We start from the raw sequence: 11,742 nt of genomic DNA, 5'->3' as shown, positions 1-11,742 counted from the left end.
TTCCTGATCACCTGCCAGCGAGTCCATTGTGTCCTCTGCACCCGAAGCACAAGAGTGGCGGCAAAGGTCTATGTCCCTTACATGGAAGGCGGAAGAAGGTACAGAGTCTGGTCTATGCCAGGACAGCGCTCAGAACAGATGTCAGCCATGGCTCTGGTCCGAGGATTGTGTGGGAAAGTGGACCCGAGGGCGGGACAGGAATCAAGAGTGATAGGTCAATTTGGGAAAGCTCGAGCATGCGGAATAGTGAGCAAGGAGGGACAGTAGATGGATCGTGGCATCACTAAGCATTCTTTTGCTGGAGGAGAGTGCATCTATGCTGTAACTTTCATGCTTTTGCACTACTTCATCCGAGTTACCTACATCAGCCTAGAAATGACCCAAGGTTGGTACGACACATCTAAAACTTCCCATCATACGTCGAGCATAAGTTACCACTCTTCCACACACCTCGGATATCTAGAGTATGATCGATGTGGTCCAGCGGATTTCCTTCTACTAGCAGCAGATCGGCGATAAGTCCTTCCTGGATCCGTCCACGATCGGAGAAGTTGAATCGATCGGCGGATAGAGATGTCGCTGCTACCAAGGCCTCCTGTGGTGTGAAGCCGCATTCGTGGACGAATAAAGCCAACTCGTGGTGTGCTGAGAGACCCCATGCTGTGCCGATTGCTGGGGAGGCTGCATCGGAACCGCTGCACGTCTTGTCAGCTGCAATATAAGCTTGATAGTCCTTTAGATCAGATCACTTACACCAGTATAGGCACGCCAGCAGCCTTCAACTTCTTCACACTCTCGTAAGCATTCGCAATCCTTCCCGTCTCCTTCGCAAAGCTCATACATGCACACATCCTCCCTCTCGCCTCGTCGTCCATCAGGTCCCGCGCGCGAGGATCATGCGCATATTTCTCCTGCAGCTGTTGGCCTTCTGTCGTCGCTGAGCCCATTGTACACAACGTAGGATTACAGTGTGCATTGTTCTTCTTATATGCTGCAATCACTTCGTCCGTAATTACCTTATCTAGAGCACAATGCGTGAGTCCATCGGCGCCACATTGTAGGATCTCGAGTGTATCCGCCACACAGGTAGCATGAGCGACGGCTTTCAGACCATGCTTGTGAGCTTCTTCGATGATGGCTGTTTGGAGCTCGAGACTGGGTTTGTTGAATTTCTGACCCAAGATGGTGCCAGACTCGTGCATGAGTTTGATGTAGTCTACGCCTTCCTTTACTCTGTCCTGGACGTACTTTCTACCGGACTCTGGTGTGGTGAGGTGAGGCCACGTGGCGATCTCTGCTCTGACTTCGGGCGTGTCGTGATGCATGAGGACGACAGGCATCGGCCAACCCATGTCGATCGTGGCGGCGAAGCTGGTGGTTTTGAGATCTGCGCAATCGCCTCCTTCGATCTGTTTGCGGAGTTTCGCTATGTTGAAGTCTTCGTTATGCATGTCGCAGACTGTTGTTACGCCGAAGCGGAGGGATTGGGGGAGAGCTACTGGGTTGCCGCCGTCGGCGTGGATGTGGACGTCTATGAGGCCCGGGAGGACTGTGTGGCCTGGTTTTGAGATGGTCTTGCCAGAGTGGTTGATCTTGCTTCGTGAGACCTTTGCGATCTTGCCATGCTCCACCAGAACGGAGCCATTCTCGATGGTGTTTTCGCCGTCGAAGATGCGGACATCTGTTATGAGGAAGGATGCCATAGTGATGAGAGATCTTGACAGTTCGGGAGACGTTACAGAGAACTGACCTAGCTGCAGCTTGTGTGTTCACAAATGCTCAGCACGAGACCATTGCGGATGTGAAGTGTCAGCATAGCGATGAACTAGCGAAGGCCCGGGCTGTCTTTCATCGCGTGAGGTTGTCGTTCACTAGCTCCTCATGCATAAAACCCGACGGACCGCCACACCCTGCATGAAAGACCATGCTATAGTCCAAGAAGTCATGATCGCACGAAGACGAAGACTTGCCCGGGGACATTGCCACCGCAAAGCTCTTCCATAATACCGACAAATCGTATCTGCCCAGGTGATGGCCTTCGGTCCAAAATCTTGAGGCAGTCTTGTAGACACCGGAAACATGATCTTGCTGTGCGGGGTGGGGTACAACGAGACCACGAAATAGGCTTCATGCAAGATGATTCAAGGTTCCGAAAGGTCCGTTCAATTGGCTTCCAGAAACGAAACAGCTTCTTGACATCACTTTGGCATATTCAAAGAGATACTCTCATGCACACAAGGAATTCGCAACGGATAATCCAAAATAGAGAGTCGAACACAACGAATTACTTCCAAGCAACAAAGGCAACCGAAGCCCAAACAGGACAATGGCCACCCAAATGCCCTACAAGATCGACGTCCATAGCCACTATCTACCCCCAGCATACCAAAAGGCGTGCCGGGAAACCGGCCATGCAAACCCAGACGGGATGCCATATCTGCCCGACTGGAGTCCCGAACAACATCTGGAACTAATGGACAAACTCAACATTAAAAAGTCAATCCTCTCAATATCCAGTCCCGGAACCCATCTGGTCACTGGGAACGTTGCCCTAGCCGCCGAAGTGACACGAGAATGCAACTCCTATGCCTCTGAACTCAAGAAGAAGACGCCCGACCGCTTCGGCTACTTCGCCAGCCTACCTATCCCGGACGTAGACTTATGTCTCAAGGAAATCGCCCTAGGAGTGGAAGAGGGCTGTGATGGCTACGTCTTCGAGACGAACGGGCATGGTCATTACCTAGGAGACAGCCTCTTCGACCCCATCTTCGACGAGCTGAACAAGAGGAAAGCCCTCATTTTCATCCACCCCACTACGCCGAAATGTCCCTGCTCTCCCGAGGCGATGGCCCAGGGCCAGGAACCTGTCAAGGCCGCGCCGTTGGCGAACAAATATCCGAACCCTATGCTAGAATTCTTCTTCGACACGGCGCGGGCGGTGGTGAATCTCTTCATGAGTGGCATGATCAAACGATGTCCGGATATCAAACTCATATTACCGCATCTAGGCGGTGCCTTCCCACCCCTCCAATCGCGCTTCACGGGTTTCAGTACCCTCGTCCCTGGGCCATGGGTAGGCGTGCCAGAGGCGGAAGTCCGGGAGGCATTCGCGAAACAGATCTGGTTCGATCTAGCTGGTTTCCCCTTTCCGGGCCAGATCAAGGGACTCATGGAGGGTTCGGGGGTGAAGCATAGTAGGATCATGTATGGGTCTGATTTCCCTTTTACGCAGCCCAAGGGGGTGGAGATGTTGTTGGGGCAGATGGATGATGGGGTCAAGGGGATGTTTAGTCCCGAGGAGATTGAGGATTTATATCATGGGAACGCTGAGAGGCTGCTTGGGATTAATTGATGGGAGTTGTGTATAGCTAGCTGTACGAATGGACTTTAAAAGTCGAACTTCGGGGAAGTCATTGCTGGAATCGTGGCTGCTGTCGGTTCGAGTGGGAAACGCCTTCAGAACACCAGATCCCACACGACGAGAAAAGCGCAGAATCCACAGGTAGCATAAAAGATACCCTGCGCCGTACTCCTCCTCTCACTCGCCCTCTTCAACTCTTTATTGCCCTTGCCGAGATTCTCGGACGTCATATACGAGTCCTGAACCAGTTGATCGATATGCTCGCTCTGCACCTGCAAATTCGAGACGAGGGTGGACTGCAGCTCGGAAATTTCAAGAATCGACTTTTCGGCTTGCGAGATCTGGTTCAGTTGGGTGGAGTAATGCTTCAGCATCTCGCGGTTCTCCGAGTCGAAAAGTTGGAGCTGTTCTTGGGAGAGTGCGGGTGGTTGGTCGGATGTGGATCGATCGCCATCGTAATCGGTCGAAAAGCCCGTCGACTGTCGTTTCCGCTTTGGACTGGTCGGGACTGCTGTCCCGTCTTCGTCATGGGCGTAAGGGATACTGTCACCCATGCGTGATTTGTACAACACACTTTTACTCTTCTCCACTTCGCGACTCAGACGCACCTCCATCATTTCTGCTTGGACTCCTCCTGCTTGCTCGAGACGGCGTTGCAGGTACGTGATCACGCTTTCTCTGTACTTGGCGATCATTTTCCGCTCGGCCTCCTCTGTTTCCTCTTCAGGTGACTTGGCCGTGACGGCTCCGCCTGCTACCCATCGTCCTATCGCTCCCAGTCCGCCTTTGGCTCGCTTGGATAGTGCTACTGAGTCTGCTGTTTGGAGACGTACATCCTCTGCTTGCTTCAGAGCTTGAATCCCACCGTTGAGCTGTCGAAGCAGCTGTTTGGACTGCGCATCGACTGCGTCTCTCTCGCCATTCGTGAGCGGGTGGGCATGATCATGCTGCCCATGCCCGCCGCTACTAAGCTTGCGTCGTCGAGAACTGGGCGCGGTTGACAGGTATGCCGGTCGGATGGTACGAAGCTCCCGGGTGAGGTCTGTGATGCGTGCATTCTACATAACTTACCGTCAGATCATCTGATTGTGCTTTACTGGTGCTGCTTTGCCTACTATGCTGTATGCTTCTTGCAGGAAGCTGTTGATGTGCTGCACATCATATCCGCGTCGCCGAACAAGCTGTGCCTTGTTCTGCTTCAAGCACAGGTTGAGATCTGGTGTTATGTCCGTCATCTTTATGAATGTGCTGAATGCGTCCGTCCTTGTCGACATCCTGACGAAGGTGGCATATCGGGATCGGTCATTTGTTCTGCCGATCCGAAAGACGAGATACAGCTGGTTGCTATGTGGCAACGCCAAAGTAAACGAACTTTGTCAACGAGCAACTTGCAGAGCGAACACCAGCCAACTAACATAGCAGGACTTTCGCTCCACAGTACTACGGCAGTCATGACAGAGGTACAGTCGCTGGAACAGCGATTCGAAAGCATCACAGTCCAAGACGAGAATTACGACAGCAATGCGCCGGCACCACAGCACAAGGCAAAGGTACATATCAACAAGTCTATTAAAAATACCCTCACCAACTAACACATACGGCAGGGCTCGCTAAGCACCGCCATCTCCCTCACCAACCTAGGAGCCTCCACCTCGCAAACGCGCCTCAAACTCCCCCTCCAAAAACTCCCGCCCAACGCAGCCAGCATCAAGCTCGCCCAATCCTCAACCACAACCTCCAACACCACCATAACCAAAATCACCCTCCCCTCTCAAGCCGCCCAACAACAACAACAACAACAACAACCACAACAACAACAACAACAACGCACACCCGCCGACTCCCGCCCCTCGGACGCCGACCCCCTCGCCTCCGCCATGCCTCCCCACCTCCCAGCCCCCAAACCAAAACAATTCCACCTCGGCATGTTCGAAATCGGCAAACCGCTCGGCAAAGGGAAATTCGGCCGGGTCTACCTCGCGCGCGAACGCAGCACGGGCTTCGTCTGCGCCCTCAAAGTCCTCCACAAGACCGAACTGCAGCAAGGAAAAGTGGAAAAGCAAGTCCGACGGGAGATAGAAATCCAATCCAATCTCGCGCACCCCAACATCCTACGCCTCTACGGCCACTTCCACGACAGCAAACGCATCTTCCTCATCCTCGAGTTCGCGGGAAAAGGGGAATTGTACAAACATCTGCGCAAAGCGGGCAAGTTCCCCGAATGGCAGGCCGCGCAGTATATCGCCCAGATGGCCTCGGCGCTGAAGTATCTGCATAAGAAACACGTGATGCATCGGGATATCAAGCCCGAGAACATCCTCGTCGGTCTGCACGGGGAGATCAAGATTTCGGATTTCGGGTGGAGTGTGCATGCGCCGAATAATCGGAGGAATACCATGTGCGGGACCTTGGACTACTTGCCTCCGGAGATGATCAAGCCCGGTAGGGAGGAGAATTGGTATACGGAGGCTGTGGATCTGTGGTCGCTTGGGGTACTGACGTATGAGTTTTTGGTCGGGGAGGCGCCGTTTGAGGATACGCCGGTTATGACACAACGCCGGATTGCGAGGGGGGAGATGACGATCCCCGGGTTCGTGTCGGCGGAGGCGAGGGATTTGATCCGGAGGTTGTTGGTATTGGATCCGGCGGGGAGGATTCCGTTGGAGGAGGTGGAGAGGCATCCGTGGATTTTGAAGCATTGTGTCAAAGGGGAGAGGGCGTATAATCGGAGTAGTGGGGAGGGAGGGCAGGGGAAGAGGGAGAAGGTGTGATAGATGAGGTTGATCGCCGGGTGGTGGGGTTTTATGACTCTCGTACTTGTTGTTCGGTGTTCTGTGGCTGGTTTGTCGATTTGGGATGATCTGGGAGTGCATGATAGGCGTTTTCTTCGTCAGCATCGGTAGCTTTTCTATCGTCTGAGTGGAAAAGCTCGAATGACCTGTACATCTCTCCCACTTCTATGCCCTTTCCTTAATCCCCCCCCACAAACGCCAACGCTAAATCCCACACTCTACATTCAAGTCCCCCCCAATCACTTTTCCCAACATCGTACACCATCATCACCGATAAATCTCATCAAAAGGCCTCGTGTCACTGAAACAACTCCGCCAAACTTCATCCACCACCCGTTCCGCCTTGCCCCGATCCCCCTCGCACGCCGGCCTGCCCATCACACTCAACACCGCCCTCCGCCTCACACACTCCTGCAACTGCATCGTCAGTCCCCACTGGCCCCGGCCGAAAAACTCCCTCGTCCACCTACACTCCCCAGACAAAGTACTCGCCCGTATCTCCATACAAGCAGCGTGTCGCAAATCGAAAGGGTCGAGTTTGAAGCGCAGGTGGTCGTAGGCGTGGATCATTTCGTGGGCGAGGGTGTCTTCGAGCGTGCTGCGGGTGCGGAGGTGGTTGGCGCAGAGGAGGATGCCGTGGTCGGGGGAGAAGCCGCCGGATTGTTTGGTCGGGCAGGTTTTGCAGCGGACGTTGGTCGGGGTGATGGTGGCGGTGGCGCTTTCTTCTGAGGGGTCGTTGGAGGAGGGGTTGGAGGAGAGCAGGTCGATGTTGTGTTGGAGGAAGCGGATGGTGGGGCTGTATTTGAAGAGCCAGTCTTTGTCTGCTTCGGCGCGGCGGACGTCGGTTTCGGAGTGGAGGGTGTCTTTGTGGGTGAAGTAGGCGTCACGCTGTTTCGTGGTGGCGGTGCCGGTTAGGATGGAGAAGAAGTTGGACCAGGTGTAGAAGGTTTCGTCTAGTTCGGGTCTTGATGAGGAAGTGGGTGTAATTTGGGCCCCTGGTGAGGCTGTGGTTTCTGCCATATTGGTAGTGTCGTCTGGTCTTGGTGGAGGTGAATAATCAGCAGGACTAGGAGACTTGTGTAATAGAAACGTACTTCGTGCCTTCCCAATCGCACAGTGAATGCTCGGAAGAGAGATGGTGGACTCCGATTGGCTGATGCATGCGACACGCGACGCGTGCGTCATTAGAGTTTATGTTTCACGAATACATGAAACCAGCACGAACAAACACGAACGTTGCGTGCGATCAATGATGCCCCGCTAGACAAGAGCGCGACGGCATAACATGATAGAATCGACAATGGACGACAACGCAGTACCAACACCGCTTGGGCAAGAGCGACCGGCGCAAAGCATCCCTCCTGTCGCACCTCCCCCACCCAGTCATTTGAACATACGAACAACGTCAACCTCAGGAACATCCTCCCCTCTCTCCACCGCCCCACCAACACCCAACATGTTCACCCCCCGCCGCCCCTCCTACTCCCACTCCCACTCCCGTCCAACCACCTCACCCCTCCAACCACCCGCCTCGGACCCACGAACCCTTCGCCGCACCTCCAGCGCGATGAGCTTGAAAGACCGCCCCACCTCCTCCCCCAAACTCACCCGCCGCAGCTCGCGACAATCTCTCGGCACGACAGCAGAGGAAGAAGCAGACAAGCGACCGACGCCCAAACGCTCCATCTCCAATCTCATCGCGAACCTTAGGGAGGCGCAGACGACGATGGAGCCCATACAGGAACCTATCCAACTCACTGCCGCGCAGATGGCAGTGGAGCATTTCACGAACCAGTTGTTGGCGCATGTGGGGAAGGATGTCGAGGCGGAGACGGTGGTCATTTTGCATGATGCGTGTTATGGACATCGCTACTCGCGGTTGAAGTCGACGAAATCCACGCTGTCCATGATTGTGGAGAGGCCGGAACGGATCCATGCGAGTGTGTTGGGGGCAAGTGCGGCATATGTCCGGTTAGGAGGACATCATGCTGGAGGTGGGAATGCGCCGTCGCCTGGTCGGGTCTCTGCTTCGCCGCCGCCGTTCAAAATAAGACGGACGACGCGGTCGATGGATGTTACGAGTAGTTGTGTGACGAATGTGCATGGGACGGCGTGGATGGCGGAATTGAAGGGGTTGTGTGAGGTGGCTGGGGAGAGGTTGGCGACGGGCACGAATGAGTTGAGTCGGTCGTCGGATCCGGCTGAGGCGGAGAAGCGGAAACTACATCAGGGTGATCTGTATCTCTGCGGAGAGTCTCTGGATGCCTTCGAGGGCGCACTCGGTGGTGTCGCAGACGCCGTTGACGCCGTCTTCCAACCCACCTCCGCCACAAAACGTGCCTTCGTCGCCGTTCGTCCACCAGGCCACCACTGCTCCGCCGACTACCCTTCCGGGTTCTGCTGGCTCAACAACATCCACGTCAGCATCGAGTACGCCGCCCAAACCTATGGCCTCACCCACGCCGCGATCCTCGACTTCGACCTCCACCACGGCGATGGCAGCCAAGCAATAACATGGCAACGGAACCGCGCGAACAACGACAAACGATGGAATGCGAAACCGAATAGTAAACTCAAGCTGAATCCGGATATTGGATACTACAGTCTCCACGATATTAACAGCTATCCCTGTGAAATGGGCGATGATGAGAAAGTCCAGGCGGCGAGTTTATGCGTGGAGAATGCGCATGGGCAGAGTATTTGGAATGTGCATCTTCAGCCTTGGAAGACGGAGGAGGAGTTTTGGCTGTTGTACGAGGGACGGTATGCTATCTTGCTTGAGAAGGCGCGATTGTTCTTGAGGTATCATACGGCGAGGATAAAAGCAGAAGGAAGACAACCACCCCGTTCTGCTATTTTCATCAGTGCGGGATTTGATGCTAGCGAGTGGGAGGGCGCGGGTATGCAGCGGCATAAGGTTAATGTGCCCACGGAGTTTTACGCACGATTTTCGAGGGACGTGGTGAAGTTGGCTGCTGAACAGGCGACGGGATGTGAAGGCCGAGTCATCAGTGTGCTGGAGGGTGGGTATAGTGATCGAGCGTTATGCAGTGGTGTCATGAGCCACTTATCCGGACTATGCGGCCAATCTCTCGCCGAACCACAGGTCAAACGTGAGTCGACCGGTCACTCCCTAGACGCACTCATGAACGGACTCCGCCTCGACACCGCCTCGAAATTCCACTACAACCCCTCCTGGTGGTCCGCCCCCAACCTCACCGCCCTCGAACTCAAAGTCCACCCGCCTCCCCCACCCTCCCTCCACGGCGGCAAAAGAGTCCGCACGGGCCCGCAACCCACCTACGCCACCCCCACCGAATCCTTCGCCTACAAAGTCGTGGACCCGAATAAGTTCGCCCGCTCCGTGTCAGGCACTATGCGAGACTCGCCCGCTTTCGCTCGACCGCGAACACCGCCGGCGCCGGAGGTCGATTGGGTCGTTGCGGTGCAGGAATTGAGTCGGTTGCTGGTTCCGCTGAACCGGACGACGGGGAGTTGTACGGCGGAGGAGTTGGGGGGTGTGAGGTCGAAGAAGGAGAGGCAGAGTGCTGCGCCGGTTTTGCAGACGACGGGGGGGGATGAGGAGGTGACGGCGACGACGACGAGGCCGAGGCAGTTGAGGGAGAGGAAGGGGAAGGGGGTGATGGCTGCTGGTGCTGCTGCTGGGGCGGGGGGGTCGAGTTATGCGGGGAGTACGCATAGTGATGATGTTGATCGAGGGGCGTCGCGGAGTGCGAGTCGGGCTAGTAATGGTAATGTTAGTCGACGGCAGACCCTTCACGACTTCCCACTCGCTTCGGCCTCTGCTTCTGAGGAGGCGGCTGCTGCGAGTGCAGGGGGAGGGGCGGAGATGAAACAGCGGAGGATGAGTAGGCGGTTGAGCGCAGGCAGTACGTTGAGTAGTCTTGATGGCGGCCTTGATTTTATGGGGCAGGAGGTTGATCGACCGCCTGTGCCGCCTTTACCTGTTTTCAAGACTCCGGTACCACGGGCTTCTGTGGCTGCTGGAGGGGAGATGCTGGTCAAGAAGACGAGGGCGTCGGGACGGCCGAAGAAGCTTGTGGTGTCGGATGCGCCTGGGGCGGGTTTGGAGGAGACAGGGGTGGCTAGTGCGACTGTATCGCCCGCTAATGTCGTTACAGCACCCGTTTCGGCATCAACGCAACATGAACATCTTCCGTCATCGATCGCGGAGGAGTCGCCACCTTCGTCAAGCACCACGACAACGACGAACGGCACCCAGCTCCCTCCTTCAGCAGCGCCAGCCATGAACCAGACGGCCAATCATGACGTCGATCGTCTGGCTTCGGGTCTGAAGAAGATATCGCTGAACGTCGGGACGAGGGAGGAGAGTGAACGGAAAGTTGCTGAGAAAGAGGCTGCGGAACGCCGAGCCAGGGCGCTGAAGGGGGCGGAGACGAGGAGGGTGAATGCAGCTGCGAAGAAAATGAAAGCCATGACGGATACTGGTGGTGGTAATGGGGGCGTGAATGGTGCCGGATCTACAGCTAATAATGAGACGTTGGGGGCTGTCTCCACGACATCTGGTCTCGCACCAGCGGCAACGCGTACTAATGGCGACTATTCAGTGACAGGTCCCGGCCCAGCGTCAGAGCAAAACCTAACGTCGTTGCAAGCTGAGGGAGGAGCCCCTAACAGCATGACTACCACGGGCTTTGCACCAGAGCCAGGGCTTCAGGGTGTCAGGCCGGACGCGGTACCAAGCAACGGCTTTCTAGCGCAAAGGGGCGCACCATCTGCTCCCGCGGATGGCATTCCCGACGATCGTGCGAACGGCTTGAATTACGAGGAGAACTTACCACCCCTTACGGCTGCGTCGGGCATACAGTATGGAGAGTTACTGTCTACGAACGAGCTAGACCTATCCGGTGTGACTGACGGTATACCCGAGCCAACGACAGCCGTCAAAGCGCCACCTCAGCGTCCCTCTCACGTGGTCGATGCACTTGATGCTCAGTACGCGGCACCCACCAACGGCCATCATGCCCCTGAACGCCCACCCCCCACTTCCTCAACACCATCAACCATGCGCTCGCCTGCAGGCAAACAAACCAAAACAACTCTCCCAATCTGGAATAGCACGGGACCCCTCCCCTTTGCTTCCACTTCTCTCACCCGACCCACCAAAGCTGCCACGCCTGGTAAGAGCAAGACCACGTCCAAAAGCACTGCTAAGAGTCCTGCTAAGAGTCCGGTCAAGAGTCCAAAAGGAACTAAACTGGGCCCTGATGGGATAGTTGGGAACGATGGGAATGGTGTTTCGAAGACGATGCTCGAGGTCGCTTCTGATCATGAAGAGGAGATTGTTGAGGGGCCGACGCCGGGGGTGGAGGAGGTGGGGGATAGTGTTTGGGCTGTTCCGGATACGCCGGTTGTGAGTAGACGGGGTGGGAAGATGTAGTGGGTGGGTTTTAAGGAGGCGGGAGTGTGGTGTGTCTGGATTGGGAGAGGGGTTGGTAATTGTGCCTGAGTAGTGTCGTACGGCCTGGTAAGATCAGTCGACCGAAGCGCGATTGGAGAATTTTTTTTTCTCTGTCGCGGCAAAAAAGGTCGTGTAAATCTTTTGAC

At 55.5% G+C, this 11,742-nt stretch overlaps 6 protein-coding genes across 6 annotated transcripts; 3 read left to right on the top strand and 3 right to left on the bottom strand.

The window, feature by feature from the left end:
- Positions 1–400: 400 nt before the first annotated feature.
- Positions 401–1,703, bottom strand: LTS14_009826 (uncharacterized protein; the record flags this gene model as incomplete). The annotated part of the gene is made up of 2 exons (XM_064842505.1): positions 401–695; positions 754–1,703. 2 exons carry the CDS (start codon positions 1,701–1,703, stop codon positions 401–403), a joined length of 1,245 nt encoding a protein of 414 aa, XP_064689899.1.
- Positions 1,704–2,326: 623 nt separating this feature from the next.
- LTS14_009825 (uncharacterized protein) lies at positions 2,327–3,352 on the top strand (the record flags this gene model as incomplete). Its single annotated transcript, XM_064842504.1, has 1 exon — positions 2,327–3,352. One exon carries the CDS (start codon positions 2,327–2,329, stop codon positions 3,350–3,352), a length of 1,026 nt encoding a protein of 341 aa, XP_064689898.1.
- Positions 3,353–3,456: 104 nt separating this feature from the next.
- On the bottom strand, positions 3,457–4,635 carry LTS14_009824 (uncharacterized protein; the record flags this gene model as incomplete). The annotated part of the gene is made up of 2 exons (XM_064842503.1): positions 3,457–4,419; positions 4,477–4,635. The coding sequence occupies 2 exons, from the start codon at positions 4,633–4,635 to the stop codon at positions 3,457–3,459; spliced, it is 1,122 nt and encodes a 373-aa protein (XP_064689897.1).
- A 177-nt stretch (positions 4,636–4,812) lies between these two features.
- Positions 4,813–6,132, top strand: IPL1 (spindle assembly checkpoint kinase; the record flags this gene model as incomplete). The annotated part of the gene is made up of 2 exons (XM_064842502.1): positions 4,813–4,911; positions 4,966–6,132. 2 exons carry the CDS (start codon positions 4,813–4,815, stop codon positions 6,130–6,132), a joined length of 1,266 nt encoding a protein of 421 aa, XP_064689896.1.
- A 288-nt stretch (positions 6,133–6,420) lies between these two features.
- ATP23 (Mitochondrial inner membrane protease atp23) lies at positions 6,421–7,173 on the bottom strand (the record flags this gene model as incomplete). Its single annotated transcript, XM_064842501.1, has 1 exon — positions 6,421–7,173. One exon carries the CDS (start codon positions 7,171–7,173, stop codon positions 6,421–6,423), a length of 753 nt encoding a protein of 250 aa, XP_064689895.1.
- Positions 7,174–7,720: 547 nt separating this feature from the next.
- On the top strand, positions 7,721–11,575 carry HOS3 (histone deacetylase; the record flags this gene model as incomplete). Its single annotated transcript, XM_064842500.1, has 2 exons — positions 7,721–9,266; positions 9,291–11,575. The coding sequence occupies 2 exons, from the start codon at positions 7,721–7,723 to the stop codon at positions 11,573–11,575; spliced, it is 3,831 nt and encodes a 1,276-aa protein (XP_064689894.1).
- Positions 11,576–11,742: the final 167 nt, after the last annotated feature.

The sequence above is a fragment of the Recurvomyces mirabilis genome (genome assembly GCF_035927965.1).
Source record: "Recurvomyces mirabilis strain CCFEE 5264 chromosome Unknown scaffold_34, whole genome shotgun sequence".
Taxonomy (NCBI): domain Eukaryota; kingdom Fungi; phylum Ascomycota; class Dothideomycetes; order Mycosphaerellales; family Teratosphaeriaceae; genus Recurvomyces; species Recurvomyces mirabilis.
The sequence above is the reverse complement of the archived record's forward strand: the minus strand, read 5'-3'. Positions and strand labels throughout refer to the sequence as shown.